Source organism: Pituophis catenifer, unplaced genomic scaffold (genome assembly GCF_029215685.1).
Source record: "Pituophis catenifer annectens isolate HBS135680 unplaced genomic scaffold, rPitCat1.0.hap2 SCAF_6, whole genome shotgun sequence".
NCBI classification, from domain to species: domain Eukaryota; kingdom Metazoa; phylum Chordata; class Lepidosauria; order Squamata; family Colubridae; genus Pituophis; species Pituophis catenifer.
The window spans coordinates 66077194-66103414 of NW_027256886.1; the positions used below are offsets into that span (position 1 = coordinate 66077194).

The 26221-nt window shown below is 42.4% G+C and overlaps 1 protein-coding gene across 1 annotated transcript; it reads left to right on the forward strand.

Moving 5' to 3' along the window:
• Window positions 1-9768: 9768 nt before the first annotated feature.
• Window positions 9769-22619, forward strand: HHEX (hematopoietically expressed homeobox). The gene is made up of 4 exons (XM_070945439.1): window positions 9769-10191; window positions 17667-17845; window positions 19506-19556; window positions 20739-22619. The coding sequence occupies exons 1-4, from the start codon at window positions 9840-9842 to the stop codon at window positions 20967-20969; spliced, it is 813 nt and encodes a 270-aa protein (XP_070801540.1). The 5' UTR covers window positions 9769-9839; the 3' UTR covers window positions 20970-22619.
• The last annotated feature ends 3602 nt before the right edge of the window (window positions 22620-26221 follow it).

Below are 26221 nucleotides of genomic sequence, written 5' to 3' on the forward strand. Positions count from 1 at the left end.
CTGGCCTCACTTTATAAAGGTAAAACCTACCACCAGAGGTCACTCATGTCTCCACGGAGAGAGATCTTTCCAGCAGAGTCCATGCTAATGAAAGCAAAGCAAGCAACACTCCCATTGTAACTATCAGTGGCCAGCGAGGCTCTCTTTGTTTGGGATCTACTCCTAGAGACCGTGTTACCATCCTCTGAGTAACGCTACATGGGAAAATCAGAAAATGATTTGTTTCATTTCCCATCCTCTGAGTAGTGCTACATGGGGAAATCAGAAAATATTTCCCTGTGTTCTTAATGGGAAGTCACTCCTGGGAGCAGCCAATGAAGGCATTTGAATCTGAATGTCTTCCAGATATTGGATCTTGACTCCCATGGATGCCAGAATTGGTTATTAAGTGGGTTAAGAGATTGCACTAATTCATAATATGGCTTGTCGGATTTTAGCTTAACCTGTTACACGAACACAGCCAATTGTAGCTTATTCCGGAGACATGATTCACAATTGATCTTTATGGGGAATATTCAGTCATTCAAAAATTCCACATAACTAGAAATAGATAATAAACACATAACTGGTTGAGTCAGTGGTGAAATCCAAATTTTTTTACTACCGGTTCTGTGGGCGTGGCTTGGTGGGCGTGGTGTGCCTTGGTGTGGCTTGGTGGACGTGGCTTGGTGGGCATGGCAGGAGAAGGATACTGCAAAATCCCCATTCTCTCCCCACTCCTGGGGGAAGGATATTGCAAAATCTCCATTCCCACCCCACTCCTGGGGGAAAGATACTGCAAAAACTCCATTCCCTCCCCACTCCTGGGGGAAGGATATTGCAAAATCTCCATTCCCAGCCCACTCTGGGGCCAGCCAGAAGAGGTATTTGCCGGTTCTCCGAACTACTCAAAATTTCTGCTACTGGTTCTCCAGAAGCTGTCAGAACCTGCTGGATTTCACCCCTGGGTTGAGTCCTATTCTGTTTTGTTATTTTTGTTCTCTTTTTTCTGTATATCTCATCTGAGCATGTTTCCAGTTTCCTTGGGCTGGAGGAATGGTAATAATTTCAGTGGGATTCTGCCCAGTGGGACATGATAGAAGTATTCCAGTATTTGAGAGGCTGTCACAAAGAAGAAGGGGTCCATTTATTTTCCAAAGCACCAGAGGGCAGGATAAGAAACAATGGATGGAAACTGATCAAGGAGAGAAGCAACCTGGAATTGAGGAGAAACTTTCTAACAGTGAAGACAATTAACCAAGGGAACAGCTTGCCTTCAGAAGTTGTGAGTGCTTCATTACTAGAGATTTTTAAGAAGAGACTGGACAGTCACTTGTTTGAAATGGTATGGGATCTAGAAGACCTCCAAGATCTCTTCCAGCTCTATTCTGATTCTCAATTCTTTTTAACCTTTGCAAATATCCCCCTCTAGCCATCTTCAGGGTCAAATACAGGGGTGAAATCCAGCAGGTTCTGACAAGTCCTGGAGAACCGGTAGCGGAAATTTTGAGTAGTTTGAAGAAGCGGCAAAAACCACCTCCGGCTGGCCCCAGAGTGGGGTGGGAATGGAGATTTTGCAATGTCTTTCCCCTGCCACGCCCACCAAGCCACACCACGCCCACCAAGCCACGTCCACAGAACCGGTAGTAAAAAAGTTTGGATTTCACCAGTGGTTAAATATATTATCTGCCTCTGTTGGGGACTGAACTGCTAAAGCCTGGCATTTACCTCTGGCTATCATGTGTATGAGTGGTAGGAAAAAAGCTGATGCAAGAGAGCCTTTTTGTCTGAAAGAAAGAGAACAAACTAGTTTATAACCGACTCAATCTCTTAGGCAGTACTTTCACCAATCCCTCACCATAACAGGAAAGTTCTGATTGAAGAAATACCGACCTTCTCTTCCAATTATATTGCCCAATTAGTTGACCATTTTGTCATTGTGCGTGCACATGAGCATACACCTGGTGCCTTCGTTTATTCTGCTTTTAATCTGAGATGGATTGAGATGTTTAAGGAGCAAAGCTGATAAACCAGCAATTATAGGAGAAAGTCAACACGATGAGTTGGCACCACCTAGTCAGGTGGATTGTTTGCTCTGGGAAGGAAGGGAGCCAGTCTCTGGACAAGATAGGACCTAAACAGAAAAGATAAGAGGCTTCCTTTTTTTGACAGAGGCCCCTGAGCTGGAGTTAAAATGATCTTAACAGATAAACTGGCATCCTTACTCTATAAATATGTGAAAATGACTGTCTGGAAAGACTGGCCATTGATTTGTGAAAAACAAACAAACAACCCTTTCACCCTCCTTTTTTGAAAGTTTAGAGCAACTTGGCAACTTTAAGATGTGAGAACTTTTAACTCCCAGAATTCCCCAGCCAGCACGAACCTTTAGTACCTAAATTTGAGTGATTTAGATTCACAGATTCTATACTTGTAATGGTGCTTATTTCTGCTTATTTTGTTTATAGTTCTATTTGCTTGCTCAAATCTACTACTTTTTTCTTTCTGCAGAAAGCAATACAGGTAGTCCTTGACTTAGAACAGTTCATTTAGTACTGTTTGAAGTTACAACAAAAAAGTGACTTATGACTGTTTTTTCACACTTATCCCCATGGTCATGTGATAAAAATTCAGATGCTTGGCAATGACTCATATTTATGATGGTTGCAATGTCTTGGGGTCACCTTTTGCGATCTTCTGGCAAGCAAAGTCAAAGGGGAAGCCAGATTTACTTAACAATCATGTTACTAGCTTAACAACTGCAGTGATTCACTTAACTGTGGCAGGAGAGGTTGTAAAATGGGGCAAAATTCATTTAACAACTGTCTCAGTAACAGAAATTTGGGGTTCAATTGTGGTCATACGTCGAGGACTATCTGGAAAGGGAAAGGAAAAACCTTAGCAAGTTCAATCATGACATGATTGGTTTGGTCTTTGCTTGGCTGATTATAGAAGATCAGCTACCAAGGCAATCTAAAGCACAGTTTATGGCTTAGCATGTTGTGTGAGCCCATGCAATTGTAACACAATGCTTGTTAAAAGAACAGTAGTAGCACAAGGAAAAACATATGAGAGATACTAGTTGAACTTGAGTAATCTCAAAATGATAAGCAGGGCCAGTTCTTGTTAGTATTTGGATGGGAGACCACTAGGAAATTCTAGTGTTGTAGGCTTGACTGGGAAGTGAAAAAAAAATCCTTGAAGCAGGCATTGAAAGCCAATTCCATATTAGTTACCCTGAAAACTACATAAACTCCAGAATAAAGAGTTGACTCAGGGATGCCTTTTCTTCACCTCCCCCTTTTTTCCTTCCTTCCTTTTTTCCTTCCTTTTCTCCTTCCTTCCTTCCTTCCACCTAGAAACTTGAACTACAGGTTTCCTCAAGTTCAAGATGATGGCAGTTTTAATCCAATCATCTGCAAGAGCAACAATCCACTACTAATACAGGACTGTCCTATAAATCTTCACTTGTCATATGTATTAGTAACTTACTCCATAAAAATCCATAAAATAAGTCCCAAAATAAGCCAAAAATCTAAGTAACAACTGCACAATAGTGTACTGTTTCCAATTTTGGGGGTTATCAATTTTTTTTAACATTTGGAATTTATTTTTACTTTTTTTTTCAGAAGCAAGAGAATGTCATGACGTTCCAAGGTATGAACTGCCATCTTCTTTTTAATCTACAAATATTTCTCTTTTCTATCTCTATTCCCAAAAAAGGATACCCTGAAAACCTTACGTTTCAAAAGGTTATCTGTTCTGGCTAATCAGTTTTCCTTCAAACTTTTGTATTATTCTCTGATTCCTTTACAAATTTTCCTAACCTGGAGCCCTGCAGACTGATAGATTTAACTCCCATAGTTCATAGCCCAGAATTATAGAGCTGGTGGTTCAAATATTGAATTAGTACTTAATTATGCAGAGATGATCTCGCTAAGGTGATCTCAGAAGCTGGAGAATGAAACATATGTTCTCCCACAGAAGAAAGAAAAGGGAGGAGAAATGAGGAAGTTTAATTTAGCCAGAATATAATTAATTTTTTTATAGGTTTGAGTATCCAGCAGAGCAAGAATATTGAAACTCCAAGCAGTCTATTTAAAAAAACCCCCACAACTGTTCAATGTTATGGGTTGTTTGAAGTTGTTTGATGAGGGCCTGTTGACAGAATAGGAAAATAGGGCAAAATTACGAATTTGAATAGGGAAAAGCTGTTATCAAATAATCAGACAATCCCGTATAAAATTTAAGACAATTATATTTAAAATGACCTAACTTTCTAAAAGTAACGTTTCTGGACAGTCGGAATTAATCGGATATGAACTTCTAGAAGGAAAAAAAAAAGAAATGGCGGGAAAAGGTTGGGCTGAAGCAGTGATTGGATTAAAAGGCATTTTTATTCTGGGCAGCCCGGAAAACGATCGTTTCGCGCAAATACCCAGAAATGCGTGATTTGAAAAGTTACTGAAAGTTTTCAGTAAGGTTAAAAAAAGGGAGGCTGGCAATCTTCTTCCTGCGTCTATTTGATTCCTATTTCTCCGCGCGGACTGGCGACTCTCCAAGGCCCTCGAGTCCCTCTCTCCCACCCGTGTTTCCCACACGGCGAAACGTGTTGTGGTTTGCTAACTAACACAAGTAAAAGACATACTAAGTAAATCAAGCCGCACATCTAACATCTTCCAGAGCAAAATGAAGGCTGATTTCCGCGGCGGGAAAAAAACATGCGCGCTCCGCCTTAAAAGACATAAAGAGAGCAGGCAGAAGCTAATAGAGCCCGTTCCTTAGTGGTCATATTTCCCCGAGGCTTTGGCTGCCGAACGGTTGATTGATGGATTAGCTCTCTTTCCCGTTTTTGATCGGCAGATGGCAGCACCAATATTGGCCACCACAGAAAGCTAAGCAGAGTCCGCCTAGGAAGTCCTACCAGGACTTTCCAATTCCAGGCAGAAGAATAAAACCAGTCCTCCGAGGCAGCAAAACTCTTCTATTTCATGCACAGATCAGTGGTAGGTTTCAAATTTTTTTACTACCGGTTCTGTGGGTGTGGCTTGGTGGGCGTGGCATAGCTTGATGGGTGTGGCTTGGTGGGTGTGGCAGGGGAAGGATACTGTAAAATCTCCATTCGCACCCCAATCCAGGGGAAGGTTAATGCAAAATCCCAATTTCCTCCCAATCAGCTGGCACTTGGGAGGCAGAGAATAGATGGGAGCGGTGCCAGTCAGAATTTTTTCTACCAGTTCTCTGAACTACTCAAAATTTCTGCTACTGGTTCTCCAGAACTGGTCAGAACCTGCTGAAACCCACCTCTGGCACAGATGTGTCCATGGTGGTCACCAGGAATCATTTGTCTCAAAAGGAAATGGTTATTCTCCACCCTGCGGAGCCACAAAACAGATCATTCCTCCCGCCATTTCTTCCCACAACAACCCTGTGAGGTAGGTTCGGGCTGAAAGAAATTGATTGGCCCAAAATCATCCAGCAAAACCTCTGTGGCTGAAGATGGCCTTGAATCTGGATCTCCCAAGCCTCCCAAATCCTAATCTAACATCTACCCAGGCTCTCCTACTGATCTAATAGTAATCTAACAGGCTGCATATCACCACATCAATGGTAAGGTCATAGTGACAGGTCAACACTGTCAAAGATCAACGCTGACAGAGCAAGCCACTGTATAAAAAACAAGGAGCAAACCCCACTCCTTTCTAGCACTGATGATGTTGCCTAACTGGGTAATGAAATGTCTACAAAAAAATAGCCAAGGTCAAAGAGCACAAAGGATCCCACAATGGCATAATGCCTGCATCCATGGTCATGGGGAAAATAGCTTAGAAAAAGGAGTGACACTCTCAGCCAGTTGTGGCCACTCTCATGGCCTTTTTGTGATATAGGGGTGCCCAGAGGCTGTGGTGAAAAAAAATTAAGAAGGTGGCCTCAAGGATGTGATTGTACCCCTATTATGATTGTCCTTGAAATCACTAGTGAGCGAAGGACCACAGAAGTTAGAGAGAGATACAGAGAGTTGTTGTCTCCTCTCCTTTTTTGGGCACGATTTTTCCACAAATAAGACCTGGGGAAGGGAGCAGGGTGTTAGGGAAGGGTGATTATCCTTTGCTAATCTGCTGGAGCTGCAAATTTATTCAGTCAATTAAAAGAATGACTTTTTTAAAAGCCACAGAAGAGGGGAAGAGCCACTTAGGTGTAAAGCTCCTTATCCTTGAATGAAGCTGGCTAGACAACTTACAGTGTATGTTTGGCTGGGTTCTCACCTTACACTAAGCAGGAATATGATTTGTTTGGTTTGGGCTCCATGTGTTGGGTGAGCCTCTATGGATTGGATTAGGGGTTAGATTCATTGTGGTTGTGGATCAGGCCCTAAAAAGTGAGTTTCCATAGGAGCAGATTTGCTTCATTAACCAGAATCACTGTCTCAGTCAATATGCTAAGCACAAACCAGGCAAGACACAGCCTAACATAGTATTTCTCAACTTTGGGAATTTTAAGAGGGTGGACTTCAATTCCCAGAATTCCCCAGCCAGCATGGCTGGCTGAGGAATTCTGGGAATTGAAGTCCACCCATCTTAAAGTTCCAAAGGTTTGAGAAACACAGGCCTAGCACATTAAAAGAAAAAAAGTCTTTTGAATTGGGAGCAACCAGCTGTAAAATGAACCAGATTCCTTCAGATCAAAGGCACTTTTGGCCTGGGATAGGAAGATGACACATAAAATTCCAAGCTAGCTGCAAAATACATGTATCTCATCTCCTGAGAAAGACAACACAAATTCAGGACTTCAGGACTTCATCAAGCTTGGCATGGCATGCCAAGGGATGTACTGAGAGTCAGGTGTGTGCGTATGTATGTGTGTGTGTGTGGGGGGGGGTTATGACTAAAATGAAAGAAAATGCACCCTTTGCACCAGTGGTGGGTTTCAAAAAAATTTTACTACCAGTTCTGTGGGTGTGGCTTGGTGGGTGTGGCATGGTTTGGTGGGCGTGGCAGGGGAAGGATACTGTAAAATCTCCATTCCCTCCTCAATTCAGGGGAAGGTTACTGCAAAATCCCCATTTCCTTCCAATCAGCTGGGACTTTGGAGGCAGAGAATAGGTGGATGGGACCAGTCAGAATTTTTACTACCAGTTCTCTGAACTACTCAAAATTTCCACTACCGGTTCTCCAGAACTGGTCAGAATCTGCTGAAACCCACCTCTGCTTTGCACCCTCCAAATAGCAATGCTGAAAAAGCTGAAAGGAACCCCTCTCTAATAGAGGAATGTTATTTGTAACTCTCGAGTTCTTGGTGCTCTTTGACTTTGGTGGTTTATCTGCAGACATTTCATTACCAAAGTAGGTAACAAAATCAGTGCAAGTGAGCATGGTTTTTGCTCTCTGTTTATATGCAGAAGCTTACTCCCTCACCCCACCCCCACCTCCCCCCCAAAAAACATTCTGCCAGGGCAAGAAATCTGCAGGAACTCTTTGTATTGTGCCCGAGCTGGAAGTGGATATTCAGGCAGACCTCTCTGAGACCAACTGGGTTCCCACCACACCCTGAATCCCACACCAGCCAGCTTTAGGCCAACATGTTGTGTAAACCTCATCCCATTCAGTATGGCTAGTTGAATGAACCAGAAAATTGGGTAGAGCATATTGCGGGTAGACCTGCCTAGCAAACCTCATTTTAACGAAGACTTTGAGATTCTGCTGAATTCTGCTAGAGAAATTCCCAAGCCAACATATGTACCTTTTAATTCCAAAGAAGAATTTGACTGGCCCAACAGCATGCATTTCCTGACCTGGAGACCCTTCAGTTGTATAGGACTACAACATATCTAGCCTGCTAAAAACTAGAAGCCTGGTATATGACCTCCAAAAGGTAAGTTTTCTGTCTGTCTTTGCTGCCATCCAGTGATCATCTGGATTTTTACAGCCCACTTCTGGTAGGCCTAAATTCTGTCCCACCCATTGAGAAGGCTGCAACTGAGGAAGATTGGAAAAGAGGACGCTGTGATTCCTGGATGTGTATTACCATATCAGACCCTCTTTGCTGGATAGCATTATTGCATGTTAGGGAATTAAACAACTCTGGATGAATTCAGGGATTAAAACCAAATTTTGAGGTCAAATTTCAAGTAAAAGAGAGACAGACATACAGACTGGTTTCATAAGGCACAGTAACTGTGATCATACCCATATATTCACAGGTCAGTTAAAAACTGCCCAGAATCATTGAGAGTTATGCGGCATAACTTATAAGTTACCATCTTTTAGAAGATGCATTAGTACAACATGTTTAATTGGTGTTAACTTGTCTATAGATATTCCAGTGGTTTAGGGTGGTTTATAAATACATTTTGTTCGGGTATAGTTCAACATCCCCAGGGAATGGGTTAATACAGGAAACAAATTGAGCCTTTTGTGTGAATGCAATTACTGAGCAGAATTGTGTTCAACTGTATTTTAGCTTGTGAAAATCCAACCTTGTGTTTAGTTTAGTGAAAATTTAGAAATTTGGACCGGGTGAACCATGATTGATTTAACCACAATAATTGGGTTGTGAGAAAGAAGACTCCAAAGGTTTAAATTTAGGCTTACCAGAAAGCTACTCTATTGTCCTTCAACCTTTGCCTCCAACTTATCAAATTAGACTTCCCTACTTGGGTGCCATTTGGATTTGTATAGGAACAGCTGCCACAATCCTGCTTTGTAAAGTGGGAACTGTGGACAGTTCAACAGGTCTAAATAAAGATGTTTGCCCTAGAAAAATGCATTCGAGAGAAACGGGAGACAAAAATCCTTGGTTTGTAGAGCTAAACGCATCCTACACGTGTCCAGAGCATCCCTACGTCTTGTAGGGACCGTCACACTTCCCTAGCTTGGAGATGGTTTTAAAACAGAGGTTAAGTAAATCGGAGGAGAGAATTGCAGGACCCAAGCACGTTCCTTTGCATTTAACCAAGGGGGCTTCACGCCTCTCCCTGTATTGCAGTGTTTCTCAACCTTGGAAGCTTGAAGATGGGTGGACTTCAACTCCCAGAATCCCCCAGCCAGCAACGCTGGCTGGGGGATTCTGGGAGTTGAAGTCCACCCATCTTCAAGCTACCAAGGTTGAGAAACACTGCTGTATTGTATTATCGAGGATGGGGGGGAAAGGGGGTGAAATAGGAAGAAGACTTCTTTTATTTTTGCAGGCAATCAAAACCAGTCCAGGAGTCTTTCAGGAGAAGAAGAATCGGGCAATCTGGCGGGGGAGTGCTCTTAACTCTCCCCCCCAGGACCACTTCCCACTTTTAGAAACGACAGAGGATCCCAAAAGAGGTTTTGGTCTGCATGGGTTATGTTTACCGATATTTGCCGAGTTGAAACCGATGCATTGGCTACCCACCACTTCTCAAGATTATTGGGATTTTTTAATACTGTGTTATTTTTCAACATAGGCTTGCAAATGATTTTGATTTCGCCGCCCCCGGCAGGGTCCACAGGGACATCCCCCCCCCAAGAGTCCTAGGAATACACTTTAAGGAGCACAGCCGTGCCCCCCACCCCACCCCACCCCATCCGGCGTTCCCTGCGGAGTCGCCAGGCAGAGGTTCAGTCCGGGTCTGTGGATTGACGCCGCGGGACAGCAGAAAGTCGAGGGGGGTGGGCGGGGCCTGTGGGCGTGGCCGGCTTCACCGCCGGCCGTCTCATTGGTTGGACTCAAGGCCTGGGGCAGGAAGCGGCGCTGCCCAGCGGAGCTCCCAGATTGAAACTTGCCGTGCGGGAGGCGGTTCGCCCTGCTGCGGTGGGGTCCCGGCAGAGGAAAGACGGGCCGGGGCCCGAAGCCCGAACGTGGAAAAGCTCCTGCTTCTGCCCAGACCAGCCATGCAATACCAGCCGTCGGGGTCGGCCTCTCTGCCCCCTCTCTACGCGCCCACCCCGATGCTGCAGCCGGTGCACCCCACGCCCTTTTACATCGAAGACATCCTGGGCAGGGGGGTGCCGGGGCCGCCTCCCCCCACCTTGCCGTCGCCCAATTCCTCCTTCACCAGCCTGGTGGCTTCCTACCGGACTCCCATCTACGAGCCGACGCCGATCCACCCGGCCTTTTCACACCCCCTGGCTGCAGCCACCTACGGGAGCGGCCCCTACGGCCCTGCGGCCGGGCCGCCCCTCTACCCGTTTCCCCGCGCCGTCGGCGATTACTCGCACGCCCTCCTCCGCCACGATCCCCTGGGTAAGTCTCGCGGCCCGGGGAATAGGAGGAGGGTTTTTTTTGGGGGGGGGGGGGAAGCCGCCGCCGCCTGGCTCCGGCTGGCCTGCTCCGGGATTAGGGGAAAGGGGAGCGGCGTCCCCCCGCCCACTCCACCGTTTTGGCAGGATCCTGCCGGTTCGCCTGATTCCCGAGACATCTTTGGTGCTCTGGAATCAGAGCTGATTTATGGGGCGATTCTCAGAGGGTCTTTAAGCCTTTTAAAAAAAAAAAAGCTGGCCGTATAAAAGAATCCCTCGGGAAGAGTTTTGCTGTGTTTTGAGTAGGAGAAACGAGCAACGCCCAGCCCAGCGGCTCCAGCGGTTTATCACTTTTCACTTTCGCGAATGAAGCGCCGTCTATAATTCCGGACCGATTTAACGGGGGTCGAATAAATAGGGCATCGTCCCAACTCGCGATTTGCGAGGTCGTCTGGAGTGGTTCCAACAGTGGCGGATGGAGGGGTGAGGGGGACAGCGGACGGAAATGGTCCTCTAACCACGGAAACTTCTAACAAGAGTCCGGTCTTGTTGCTGTCTACTAGGAAATTGTGTGCCAGGCTCTGCAGAGATCGCCTTGACATTTGCTTGCCTGTGGCTTCAACCGAGGGATACTACTGCGATCTCTGAGCTGGAGAAACTGCAGACCAACAAGTAGCGAGTCTTTTCAGGAGGTCTGAAGGCGGGTTAACTCGGACTGGTTTTGCTTCCGAGCCCTCTCTTCTTCCGAAGGCTTTCCTTAGAAGTCGGTTTAGTTGAATGAGTTGCCGCCGAGCACTTTCCCTATCTGGGTTTCCTCGGAAGCCAGCGTCATTGTGACGATCAATTAAGTTGCGCGCAAAGGTGGAAGGGGGCGAGGGCTCGGGGGTGGCCGTACATTGTGGGTGCGGTGGACCCGTGTCCGTAGAATTCATTTCTCCCCGGTATTCCCACCCCCAAATTAGGATGCAATAATGGGGAACCCCTGGACAAATCGAAAAAGTTCCGAGGAGTGCATTTTATCACTGTTCGTATCTTGAACAACAGCAGCTAAAAACAGCCATCAATCAGATCGTTTAATTACTAAATTTATCTTGCACAGTTCTACAATCCTAGGAAGGATGTGTGTGTGTGGGGGGGCAAGCCATACCTATTGCCCCCGAATCCTGTACATCTCAACCTCTTTCCTTGCTAAATATATAGTCTGGCTTTGAAAGGGTATGTGTGTGTGTTTCCACCGTCTTCCCGCCGTTTCCTACGTCCCATTAAATTATAGGATATTCCTACTTTAGTCTACTTTGGTACAGATTCCAATTTAGGTTAATTTAGAAATCAGTGAGTCGGGCAAGGTCAGAAACTTGGCTTAATTGAGAAAAAGGCGTGCTTCTATTATTTGCGGATAAGCGTGCCTATTGGTAATGGACTACAATGCCCATGCCTTTAAGGATTTTTAGAAATTGGGATTCCAGAACTATTGGGAAAACCCAATCCGGATCTCTACGGATCTTTCGGTCCATCATCCGGCCCGGTTCGACCTCGCGTCTTTGCGAATCGCCGGCTTGGCGTAGGAGTCGGTTCGTGCCGTCTGAGCGAGGTTGGCTGACCCCTTTCCGTTCATACAGGATATCTTGAGCTCTTGATAGGAGCAAATCTGGTTTCAGAAGCTGTAAAGTATTTTCCTGGACGCCCGGAGCTGGCTCGTCTCCGGGAGCCGTGCACGCTGCTGATTATTTTATCGACATCCTCAATACAGACACATTCAGGAAACACTCGGCTTCTGATAGCCCGGATCCGTTTTTCTGATATTGTTCATTTCCTCTGTGTGGGATGGAGCTTTATGACAGCTAAAATAACTCGTTGCTTCCTTTCAAGAAAAGAAAAGAAAAAAAGAAAAAGACTGTTTGCACCGAAATTGCTGAATGCCTGACGCAAACAACAATGCTGCATTTTCAAAGGCGCGGAGACAGACAGAAACCCAAACCGAAGCGGGGGGGGGGCGAGGGGAGGGGAGGGAGGCGAGGAGAGACAGACTCTTTGAAACGTGCCCGCTCGGCCTCCTGCCTTCTGGCGCGACCTCGGGATCCCGGACCTGCGTAGTCGGTTCCACCCACTCCAGGGAGACTTCCAAGAGGTGCCGAATTGTCTGTTTCTGCGGCCACCTCAATGTCATTTTCCTCCCAGGAACATCTCAAGAGCTTCAGGCCTCCAAGAAATAAGGAGCGCCCCAAAGGCTACCAAGATTTGGGGGGGGGGGAATACAAACGTTCTTGGCTTCCTGGCTGTTTTGGTGCTGGGTTCGAGTCGTAAACAGAAATAGCAACCCATCATCGTCCAGACTCCTCAGCCCAGGGGGAATAAGTGCCACTGAAGTGGAAGTGCGTAATTAAAACTGCCCATCCCACTCCTACGGGAGAGAGTCCGCTGAAAAAGAGTGGATTGGGACCTGGAAAGTGGCACCCGATTCCATTCGCCCGATGGGACTGGTTTCTGACTTCCAGACTTCTATACAAATGTGAAAAAAAAAAAAAAGAATGGCTGTTCACGAGACACAGATTAGGCAACCACATTTAGCCCAGGATTTTGGGAAACCCAGATGGGCGATCGATTAATTCAGGCATCCTGGAAACCGCAACATTGTGTTGAGTGAATGGAGGTCAAGTTAATCAGAAGTGGGGTTTCCAGGGAATCTAACCTCCGAAGACGTCTGCCTCGGGATTTCGGGGTTTTCTGGAGTTGTTTTCTGATTGTTCTCCCTTGCGGATTTAGTTTGAGAATAGTAATCTCCGTTTCCCTGAAAAGGCAGAAGCTCTCTTCAGAATAAACTCCACGTAAACCACATAAGGGAATGGCTATTTCATATACAGAAAATGTGTGAATTCTCCCTATGGTAGAAGTGTGGGATTGTGGCTCATCTCAAGGTTTATCGGGGTATGGGAACCTAGGTGAGCATCTTCTCTTTCCCAACCTTCCCCAGATTGAAACAGAAGCTGAATAGTAAGGATTTGCTCCCAGGTACCGCTCACTTTTTCACACACCGGTATTTTAGTTACCGGTATTTCTAAAGATAAATAAAACAACAAAGCACATCCATACATTTTAATGGGATTTTGTCCTTAAGTGTGTTTGAGTCCAAGGTTAAAATTTTTCAGTTTGCTTCCTTCTGTCTATTTTGTGTAGTTGAGGAGGATTGATTAACTTGGTTTGTTCTGAACAGAGATAATTTAACCAAGTTTCATGGCATATCCATATGGCTTTTCTGGAGAAGACATTCTGTGAATTACATCTAATTACACACACATTTCTTTTTCTGAATCGATTTACATTCGCAAAAACAAATAATATATATTAAGTATTTGCAAATATAAAAGGTGGGTCTGAAAGTGTGTATTCTGCCTTTTCATTTGTAATTCCACTCATTGATTTATGTTTATACAAATGATCTATAAAAAGACTGGATATTTTTTGGATACTGAGCATTCTGCAACAAATATTATTGCTCTGTATGGTTTTTATTGCTTTGTTGATTAACCTCCTGAATTACATTATTTGGAAATAAATCTCCTCCCTTCCTGTAAACCGGAAAACAAGAGCCCAGCTAATCCAATTCGTTTTTATTTACATCCATAAGGCTTTCAACAAAGGACACACACTATAATTGTGATGTTTTAACCTGGCATTCAACTCACAAATCTCACAAATTCAAAAATAGATGTAACTGTTGAATAAATTGTGTAACTTTTTGCAGGGACATTTACAAAAATTTTAAGAGAATCGCTGAAGTCTCCACAGGGTTTTGACACAAAAACCAATTGCCAGAGGAAAAGGCGATGGGGAGCGATCCTATGCTTGCCTCTTGAGGCAACCAGCAAAGCGAGAAGGGAGGATATAGGATTGCTGTCTAAAGAGACGGAAAGCAGGAACCAGTTGGATATTCCTGGCGAAATAGCTGTTTCTGTAAGGAAATTAGGCAGTAAAACAGCAACAATGACGTTGCCGCACACTTTAAGTAAGGTCATCTAGAGATACAGTCCACAGGCCCTAAACTGGGTGATTTATAAGGTTCCTGTCCTCATGCGCATTATGGTGAAGTTCTGTGCCAATTCCAGAAAAAAAAAAGCTGTTTTCTTCTTGCCTCTTCGATCTTCGTTTGTCAATATCATTTTAAAAGGACAAAGAAAATATTTTATTTTTTACTTACATATATTGTAGTGGGCCTGTGTGTGGGGGGGGGAGAGAATAATTTTCAAATTAAAATTCGTTTATTTGGCTAGCGGGACCAAATACAATTAGGAGGGCGATTGTGGATTCCCTCCTCCCTTTTTATAATATAAGTCTAAACGGCGAAGTTTTGATCTCCGGTTTTGAACGGTTCCACGTCACTTGGGGCATAATTACTTTTAGAACTGAATTGGTGATCAGAGGTTTCGATGGCTTGAATCGAGAGCCTGAAGTCGTCAGGTGGGATGTAAAATCCCTTTGGGGCCATTCGTTTAAAAATGGATCCTCCGGACAAGAGCCGCTAAAGTTTTCAACCAAATCGGGGGCACTACAGAATCTATCCCGGCAGGTTCAAAATCGCTTTCTCCCCTCTTGATGGCTGAGATCATGAAAGGATCCAGCCCCCCACTCCCACCCCGCAAACCCACCTGCTGGTTGATAGAACGAGACCTTATGCATGGGGGATAGACTTCTAGAAAGCTGTTAGCCGCGAGCGCATAACGAAACCTCCATGTTTAGGAGTAGTGTACCTCCGAGGACAAAGAATGAGAATAACTCGACAGAGTTCGGCAGAGGGCGATCAGCAGGCGGGCCTGACCCAAGAGGATCAGGCGCGAGATCTGGATCTGGTCTCTTCTGCGCGGGGAGGAAGCGGGGGCGCAATCTTTGCCTTCCAAATTGATGCCCGGGGTTTGTTTGAGGCCGTATTCGAGCTGCAGGGAGGAAGGCTCGGCTCTTTCTTCTCCTTTTGATGCACCAACAGGAAACACATTGACGGAAATGCTGCCCTCGCCTTCTGCGGCCTGCTTCCAGGATCCTCTGCCCCCCCGGCGCACGTCAAAAGGCTGGCCCAAGAGAGAACCGCGCCGACTCGGTCCTGCCGCCCACCCAACTCCCGGCAGATCGGACTTTTCCCGCGAACAACCAGCTGTCCGTTAAAGTCGAGTAGTCCGTCTGAATAGACAAGCCTGCATCTTAAACGGGTGGACTTCGGATTTTAGGAACTCTGGCTGAGTTGAAACCGATTGCCAGTTTTGTGTATTGTGGTTTTCGACCCCTTGGACGCAACTGATTTGCATTACAACTCCCACGATCCCTTTCAAAGCTGCCTGATGGAAGCTGAAGCGCGTGGAGGGAAGTAGGTTGGGTCCCCAACCTATAACAGACAGTCTCCTCCAGATGCCCCCACCCCAACCATAAGTTTAATATTTATTTATTTAATTTTATTTATTTATTTTGTCAAGCACGTATTAGATAACAGATATAACATGGTTATATATAAAAACATGGTTATTAATACATGAAATGGATATGAATAAAAGGGGATATTAGGACAGGGACGGTAGGCACGCTTTGGCCTATCATGTATCATCCTATGCGATTTAGCTTCTGTGCGACCTTCACATCATACAGTTGGGTTGAGTAAATTATGAGTAAAGTAATGTTTTGCTTAACGCCTTGTAAACCGCCTGAGTCTCCGGAGAAGGGCGGCATATAAATCAAAATTAAAAAAAAAAAAAGTGGGATTGCGTGAACACACCCTCCTAATACAGGTAGTCCTTGATTTACAATTCATTTAGTAACTGCTCAAAGTTACAATGGCACTGAAAAAAGTGACTTATTACCGTTTTTCAACTTATAACTGTTGCAGGATCCCCATGGTCACATGATGAAAATTCAGATGCTTGGCAACTGGTTCATATTTATGACTGCAGTGTCCCAGGGTCATGTGATCAGCTTTTGCGACCTTCTGACAAGCAAAGTCAATGGGAAATCCAGATTCACTTAACAACCATGTTACTTACTTAACAAATACAATGATTCACTTAACAATTGTGGCATGAAAAGTCGTAAAAAAATGGCAAACTCACTTAACAAATGTTTCACTTAGCAACATAAATTTTGGGCTCAATTGTGTTTGTAACTCAATTGTAGTTTGTAACTACCTGTAGATATTGTCAGAGTGGGGCTAGACATTCACGAAAACACCTGCACTAGGACCATGGTTGGGCCCAAAGTGACTTTTAGAAAGCGGACTTCCAATTGTAAAGTTTGTTTCTACCAAAATATTGTGGGAATCTGACTGGGAAACAATCTAGGGCAGCAGCAAAATAAGCAATTTCCCTTCCCACAGTTCTGTCTGTAATCTTCAGGTCTCTCGCTTAATGACGCCTGTGGGCGTTTAAGGTACTGCTGGTGTACCAATTAAATATACCCATCGAAAAGAAGCTACAAATGGGAAATATTTGCTATCCATCTGCTGAGCTCAGACCAGGCCTTCCTCGGCGCGCAGGTGTTTCTTATGACACACCTATGGACAAGTGAGGATTTTTAATGCTGTTTAAAATGCCTTTGGAAAGAAACCCATCAAGTGAAGAAGAACGATCCAGAGAGGGATGTCTTTGCACTCCATACCATTCTCACCGAGTGATTTAAGAATGAAACGCTGGGCTCTTAGCTGAATGTTTTTTGATATGGGACGCATTTTATCAATGGCTAGATAACAGGAACAGAAGTTAGAAAGGAGGAGATATAAATGGAGGAAATGGTATAGAGGAGAAGATGATGTTAAATGTTAAGTATTATTAAAGTTATTATTTTTGTTGTTAGTTGGGAAGTCAAGTCTGACCCATTGCGACCCCATGGACAATGTTCCTCCAGGCCTTCCTGTCTTCTACCATCCTCTGGAATCCATTTAAGCTCACGCCTATTTTTATATTTTTATATTAATATAATATATTAATATATTAATTATAATATATTATTATATTATTAATACGATGGTGATGACAATAAAGATGTATAAACATGACTATTTAAACATAACTGTACCCAAAATACAGTTTGATGAAAATTGAATGTTATATAAATAAAACATGAAAAAAAAAAGGGATGAAACGCTGGGCTCTTAGCCGCTTCCTCGACGGTCACGTCGGGAGGGTCCGAAATTGCGGGGGGGGGGGGGAACCCTTTCCACCCTAAAATGCCTTGCTTTGCAGGGGTAACATGCGGAAGGCTGCCGCTTCCCCCATCTGGGCGGGAGGGAACCGGGACTGCCTCCTTGTTTGTCGGGACCAAAGATCAGTAGAATTACGAACAAGTGTTCCCCCCCCCGAGTTTAAGCAAGGGAAGGGTAAGTAGTCCGAGTTGGAGAAAGCGGAGGAAAGCCAGCCAGGAAAGCGAGAGTCCGTGGCGGAGAAAGGGAGCTCGTGCCGCCCCTCCCTGGCGGTTCCTAACCCCCACCCCGTTTGGTGTCTCTTGCAGGGAAGCCGCTGCTGTGGAGCCCCTTCATGCAGAGGCCGCTGCACAAGCGGAAAGGAGGCCAAGTGCGCTTTTCCAACGACCAAACCATCGAGCTGGAGAAGAAGTTCGAGACGCAGAAATATCTCTCCCCGCCGGAACGGAAGCGCCTGGCGAAAGTGCTGCAGCTCAGCGAGAGGCAGGTGAGAAGGCCGCCAAAAACGTTTCCCGCCAAAACTGAATTCGGGGGTGGTGGTGAAACGGGCTTCGCCGGCGGAGGCAGCCAAGTTAGTAGAAGGCTCCTTTTCCCGCGAAGAGCCGCCTTTGGTTTGCTTTGCCTTAAGAATGGAGGCTGGTGGAAGTCGCTGGGTCTCCAAAAGCTTAAACCCTTTGGAGGCAACAGGCTCCAAAATGGGATGCACCAGTTACAGGGCTGCACAATACAGGTAGTCCTCGACTTAACGACCGCGATGGAGCCCAGAATTTATCTTGCTAAGTGAAAAATTTGTTAATGTGAGTTTTGCCCCATTTTAAGACTTTTCTGGCCAAGTTTGTTAAAGCGAATCACTGCTAATATTAAACTAGCAACATGGTGGTTAAGTGAATCTCCATTGACTTTGCTGATCAGAAGGTAGCAAAAGGGGGATGGATTGTCAAGCATCCTAATATAAATCACGTGACCATGGGGATGCTGCAGCGGTCATAAGTGTGAAAAACGGTCATAAGTCACTTTTTTCAGTGCCATTGTAACTTTGGTCACTAAATGAACTGTTGTAAATCGAGGACTACCGATACAATATCCTGAAGTGTGGGAAAAAATATGACAATGCCTGATTATATTTTATTTAAAGCAGTGAGTTCTCAAACATTTTGGTCGCTGGGGACCCGTATACGTTCTTAAACTATTGCAGATCCCAAAGGACATTGATTTATGTGGGTTACATCAATCAATATGTACTGTATTAAAACAAATATTTGTTTGACTTTGAGGATCCTTGAAATGGGGTCCCCAGACTATACTTTGAGAACTGCAGATTTAAAGCACATCTAAAGAAAGAAGTTAAGCTGTACAAATAATTTATATTAAGTATAAACAATATGCCAAATATAATGTAATTGGTATGTATGTATATGTTAGTATAGTAATATTTAATTTATAAATAAGCATACATATGTTGAGGTGCGTGCTATATTTTTTTTTTAAACTGATAAGGTGTGAATCAGAAAAATGTGGAGAGGTTCCACTATGGATTACATTCAATCCACAGGTTGTTCATTTGAAAATTAAGTATCAGAAGAATTATTTCCAAATTCCACAAATCCTACCCACTAATCTCCTCTGCAGGCCTCGTAAAAGCAAATTGATGTGCGTTTATTATTTGGAACATAGCTGTGCCCTCTCTGTGCAGGATCAATACAGTTAGATGTCTCTGTCATTCTGATAGGCTCTTTTTTTTCTTGCTTGAGAAAGTCTCTGAATTTGGGAACAGGAAGGGGATGGGGTAAAGAGACTTTTAAGTGGATGTCATTGCTCTCAAATCTTCCCTTTCAGGGGCCTGAAAAAACAAGACAGTGGCTCCACTTCTCAGGTTGTTAAATACTATAGGCGTGTTTCACTTAACAGGGAGAACTTCCTGTAGACAGGTTAAATCAGAAGTAACATTTGAATTAGGTTCCTTCCTTACTCTGATACTATTAAAAATATCTAGTTTTTGAGTAGGCATTTACAGTATTGCAGTTCCTGATGAGTATCTCAGGCCTATCCATAGCAGATAAGTGTGTATTGGATTGTACTTTTTAGAGGGGTTTTTCCCTCATAATTTTCTCCCATGTAAACTTTTTTCTCTCCCCCCCCCCAATTAGGTTAAAACATGGTTCCAAAACCGGCGAGCAAAATGGAGGCGTTTAAAGCAGGTAAGTGTAATGTTTCCTGCTCCTCAATCTTACTAGCTGTCCCCAGATTCCTGTATTTTAATTAGAGAGATCAGAATCATAGGGAGTGCTTAATTATTTCAGCTTACTTAAGAGGACAAGTGACATTCCAAAACATTACATTTGAAAAGCTCCTGAATCACAGCAACATGTTTGTTTTTACAAAAGTTGTGGCATGTTTAGATATTGTTGACAGTTTCTTGTGCTAAGCGGTACATGCCCTCTGTTCACATGCAGTTATTGAATCCTAATCAAATTAAACTCCTGATGAACACATTTCCTGGGTTCACACATTATCCTCGGCCATGATGTCTTGTTTTAACCATGCATTGATAAGTGAATCATAGTTCACACATTGTGATAAGCTGAAAAATGAACTTTGCAACTAGAAGAGTTATGCACAGATAATGTTTAATCAAAACCAAACCAAGCACATTATACAACATCGGTATGATTTCATTTTGGGATTCACACTTTAATTAAGATTCAGCTTCCTAACTTTGAAACTATATGTCTACTTGATTTCCCATGGAGCAGAACCAACCTAAAATGTAATTTGCCTAATTTTTATGGATTACCTTTCACCCTTTTACCTTTAACAATTCACCTCAGTCATTATTTCCAAATCCCAGTTTGATTTATAGTGCTATAGGTTTCTTAGTGTTTTCTCATACAGATATTAACAGGTCTAATTCTGCTTAGATTTCTGAGATGAGCCAAGATCAGGAAGATGTTGCTGACGTCTAGCCTAATGTCTAGCTACTATTTTACCCTAATGTCTAGCTACTATTTTTATTAAAGAGTGAGTGGCTCACTTAATTTTTTATTTTACTCACTATCAAGCGAGTATAAGCGGATTAAAATCTCATAAATTACAGGGTAACAAATTGGAATGTTAATAACATAGTTAAAATTTAAAACATTAAAATTAACAACAAACTGAATAAAAAGGACTAATATATAAATGGGGTAGAGGTAAGATATTCTCCTAATCTTATAACTGCCTCCAGAATGGGACTGTCCTAAGCCAGTTGGCAGAACTAGGTTTTCAGAAAATTAGATTTCTGTAATGTCCAAAGGAAGCTTGAAATGTCCAATATTTTCCAAACTAGTTGTTTTCTCACCAAATAGTCTTGATTCCATGACTTCTGTGTTTGTTCTCAGGAGACCCCTCAACCCAACAAAAAAGAGTCAGAAAGTGGAGAAAGTCTTCAGACTTCCAAACAAGAAAATTGCTTGAGTCCTGAGATGGATAAGGGAGTTTCTCCACGTAGGCCACAATATACCCCTTCACCTGTCTCCCAAGAAGAGTTGGATTCGGACATCTCAGATGATTCAGATCAAGAGGTGGACATTGAGGGAGACAAAGGCTATTTCAACGGTCCCCATCTGTAGCACTTGAAGATGGACTTTCCCTCTATTTGCACTTTAAGAGGAACTGGCTTGACAAAAACAATCAGTGCTAAAAAAAAGGGGTTTTCTCTTCTCTTTCAGTTGGATGGAGAAAGAGGGAAGGAATAACAAACTCTGTAAATAATTGTCATTGTGTTTGTCGAGACAATCCATTTGATAAAGGAGTAGATCCTTTCATGACTGGAAGGGAATTCTATATTTGCGTTCCTCTATTTGTACTGGGATTGATTTTGTATCCTAGCCCAGAATGCTGCATTCTCCTCCATGAATTTAAACATCAAGATCCTTAGACCACAGGGAGAAAAAAGAACAATTACAACAGGGAACAACACGAAAAAGGAATTTTCTGATGTCTCAAGGAAAATTTTAGTTCTTTAGATGCATCCTTTTGCAGAGATCTCACAAATGTAATAGTATGCAGAATGAAATCAGTTTTGCATGGGTCATAAGAGTATCCTTCATGAAAGTACATATTCCATTAAAATAACCTTTCCTGAGGTATGGAAAATAATGTATGAGACATTTATTAGGTGTGTAGCAAGGTCTTAAATAATACAAATAATAGTAGGAAAATGAAAAGGAACTTTATTTTGGGTTGATTTGAGATATGAACAGTCTAAGGAACTTGATATTGGCCTATACTAACCATGCTCACTAGTCCAAGGTCGGAAGGGAGAAACTATGGTTAAACATTCACTTATCATGTTTAGTCATAATATAGATTTTTGGTTTGTAGATCCTAGTTTGTGGTCTGTTTTTTAATCCAACTACTATAGCCTATTCAAGAACCCATGCCTAAAACCATGCCTTTGAATGAATTATGAATCCAGATTGTGTGAAATGATTCTACCTGTGTACAGTATCCTAGAACAAGGAAGAATCCTAAAAAGGCCTTATTCACTAAGATGTTATGTAGTTTGTTTTCTTTTAGCTTAGTGTGATCTATAAGTCAACTATAATGTTGTGTATGATGTAGATCATTAGAGCATGTTCAAAATCCTGGCTGGGTTCCCATTCTTTGTGGCTTAGAATCTTACATTGACACAGCCAGTGTGGTTTATTTAGCAGAGTTTACTTGTTGTATGATTTCAGTAAACAATGGCTAAAGAATACCAGAGACCAACAGATCAGAACGAAGAAGCTTTGTGAATGAGAAGTGAAACATTTTAAAGAAAAAACAAAGTCCAGTTGCCTTTTGAAAAAGCACCTTTGGGACAACTGTGACCTGGATGATTGAGAATCTCCATAAATATTTACCAGATACCTATAGACACTAACTTTGTTTTTTTCAAACTGTTACCCTCCAGATGTATTGGGCTACAGCTATATCTGTTCCCAAACCACTTCTATAGCCCAATCCATCTGAATGGGCACCAGATTAATGAAGGCTGCAGAGGAGAGCACAATGGAAATATTACTATGCACCTCCAAGCAGGTCTTTATCTTTACAACTAACACTATTACATGTCCATTTAAATATAAGCCCCATTAATTCAGTGGGATTTATGTCCCAGATGTATATAAAATTGAAGGCTATTTTTAAAAATATTCAGTATATATTTCATTTATTTTAATACATTTTTAAAATGTTATATGTATGAGTACATATGTTTATATGTATGCTCTTAAAGATGGCGACTAAAACAAAACTAATGGATTTGGTTACTTGCCCTTTATGTTTTGCTAACTATTTTTATATAAGGATCTGTTGTGTTTAAGTAAAGCTTGCCTACACATTACATTCTGAGAGTCCAGAGAAGCCATGTACTTATCAGGCTAAGAAATGCCTACACAAAAACTTCAATGAGATTGTCTTTCTAAATGTGATAGTCTGTTGCCTTTCTTTTGCTTGCACCTATTTGCTCTGCATTTTAAAGAGCCTGGCTCAAAAAGAAGGCATCCTCAATTTAAGCTTTATCTTGCTAACTGCACCCATGATGGTTCGTAGGTAATCTTACTGATATAATTTGCCACATCCTTCTTCTGGAACGATTTTTCAACTTCTGCCCAATAGTGATGGATTTCCAACCAGGCCACAAGGAAAATCCTTACCTAGTTGACAATTATGAAACTATCTGATGGATATAAGATGCTGAAAAGAAATTTTCAGCAAATGCATTTAGGGTTTGTCTAATACCACGTCATACTGTTAAGCCATAAAACATGATCTACAGTATACAGTGGTAATTATGCCAATAAATTCTGGCATCTTGATCTGAGGGGACTGCAAAATGATTGCATATGGCCCTGGAACCAGAGTTTGCTGACTTGGTGAGTTGTTTGTACCACGGATTTTAAAGTATATTTCTATGGCCAAGAAAAACAACCTGCATCCTGAAACTGGCCACCACGTGATTCATTCCATGTGGGTGGCCTAACACTCTTTTTGTAACTTCTTAATATCTTGAGGTTCCTGAAATATGGCAGAATAGGAGTTTTCAGTGGTACAGTTTTCCCTTCCCCAAAATATAGGATGCGAATAAAGTAGGAAGCAAACTTGTATTCATTTTCCCCATTAAAAAGTTCCAATCTATTAAATATTCTGATTAGATTATTTTGCTGCCAAATTTGGGTGACATAGTTTTGATGAAGTGAGGGTAGCAGAAGCTAGAAACAAGATTTTTAGAGCCATTTTGATCTAGTGGTTAAGATACAGTACCAGGTTACAAAGCAAGAGATTGTGAGTTCAAGTCCAGCCTTAGCCATGAAAGCCAGCATGGATATGTTTGCTGCCTTGAGTTGTTCATAAAAATAATAAAAATAGGATATAAATAAATGAACAAAAAAATAGAAATAAGAGTACATTGGCTTCCAGAGGTTGCCATTCCTATCCTTATTCCCCCCCCCCCCTCTGCCAATTGGATAAAAACAGGCCATTCTTTTGTTTCAGGAGGTTTGAAGAGCAAGAATAGTTTGATTTTCAAATTTCTCTGTTCAATATTCCCACCTTTAAACAACCTTCCTAACAATCAAAAAGGGCTGAAAAAATTAATATTGTTACTGGTCAATGTCCTGCAGTCATCCAAAAAGTTGAGCAGCTGAGTGTGTCTCATTGCCCGCTGCTTATTCATGGCTTAACTCAGGAGTACACATCCTCCCTATCCCAAATATTACAGCTGCCTAAACACTGGCAAAAAAATCAGTCTTGTTTTACTGATAGATGAGAATATTTATAGCTCAGGGTTGAACTGTGGGATCCTTGGTGTTCTCTGAGCTTGGTGCTTTTTCTTTCCTAGTTTCATTATCAAATTAAGTAACAACATCAGTGCTAGAAGGGAGTGGGGGGAGGTTGCCTGTTACATGAAAAAAATCTATGTTGTGTCTTTGTACCTGTTGTACAATAAATAAAATAGAAGGGGATCTATCATAACCTATTATGCAGAACCAAAGGTATGGGCAAGAAACCAAAGTTACTGTGCACAGTGTCATATTCTTCTGCTCTCTGGTAACCCCTAGGTTTATCTGAGGCCATGTGTGTTCAGATTTAGAGTAGCCACAATTGTTGGTCTGCAAGAACTGGAATTGGAAATAAACTTGACATTCTAATTTCTGCAAACCAAGAACGTGTTAATTAATGAAAGATGAATTAAATCTTGCAACTGTGGGCAGTTGCAGGTGGCAAGGGACTTTGTGTGCATCACAATCTTATCAGACAAATGATGCACAAGACATAATTCGCATCATTTGCTCAAAGATGTGCTATCCATGACATCAAGACTTTTGACCACCTGTGCTTTCATCTTAAAGGACCGCTTGCAATAGGGAGTAATTTTACAATGCATTTACTCTTTTAACTTGCTACAGAAATTTAGTTATATGACCATAGCCAAAGAGTAGGATGATAGATACTGTATTTTTATCCTTCCTGCTGCTATTTTTGTTGTGTAATTGTTTCATTTTTATGTTTAATCACAGAAAATTATAATATTGGAGACTTTTGGATTTACTTGTGAAATAAAATTTGGCCAGTGCCCATCCCAGGCAGTTAGTAATATTGTTTAAATAACCAGCCACATATTTCATGGATTATTTGTAATAGATTACTTCCAAATATATTTAAAAGAAAGTATGTATTACTGTATGTATGTGTAGCACAAATACTAGCACAAGTTTCTGGTCCTCCTAGTTTAACTCCTTATAAGTACTAAAGGTTAGAACTCTTTGAAAGTGTAGAGATGGCAAACTTTGGGCTTGGTAAATCAACATTCCTCAATTGTGTGTGTGTGTGTGTGTGTGTGTGTGTGCGCAGTCAAATCATTGTTGTCTTTTGGTGACTGGATGGATTAGTCCCTACAGTTTTCTCAGGGACTTATTTTAAAAAGTGGTTTGCCCTTGTTCCATTCCTAGGGCAGATAGAAAGTGGCTGGCTCAAAAGTATCCAGATCACTTCATGCAAGGCAGAACTAGAACTCAGCTCTTCCAGTTTCTTCTGGTACTTTTAACCAAACAGGCTCTCTTCCTTAATTCAGCGGTCATCAAAAACATCTGGACAGACCACAATAGAGATTACAATACAAGAACCTTCTTTAATTTAGCATTTAACATTTCTTTAAGTCCATGTTTTCAAAAGTTTGTAAGAAGACCATTTTTTCCCAAAACACTATTGTATTTGGGAGAAAACCTTAAGAGAGAGGAGACATGCATGACAAATGTTACAATGTGAGAATATTTAACTGGAAATGTACAGGAGGAAGAAACATCCATTGGTAGCCTTTCTTGACTTAGTGCCCCACAAAAACGTTAGATAACCAGTTTCCTAATTCCTAGACTCGATGGCAAGGGATTATGGGACTTGCCCTAGATAAGGACATGTACTGTATGAAAAGGTCTCTCAATAATCCTGGTCAGCAATGCATGTCAATTCTGCAGTATAGACCATTTGAAGTTACAATGGCACTGGAAAAAAAAAAAAAAGACAACCATCACAACATCCCTATAATTTGTGTAGTTGACAACTAGCAATTATTTATGATGGTTGCAGCATCCCAGGGTCACGTGACCATCATTAGTGACTTTTTCAGCTGGCTTCCAACAGTCAATGGGTGAGCCTGGATTCACTTAAGGACTGCCTGATTCACTTAAACAGTTGCAGTGATTCCCTTAATGACCATGGCAAAAAAAAAAAGGTCAAAATCAGGTGTGATTCTGTCAAGGAGTTGTGCAGCAAGTGTCCAAATGAAGTCAGAGACACTGACACAAACTTGTCGTTTTATATAAATAAAAATATTTAACGT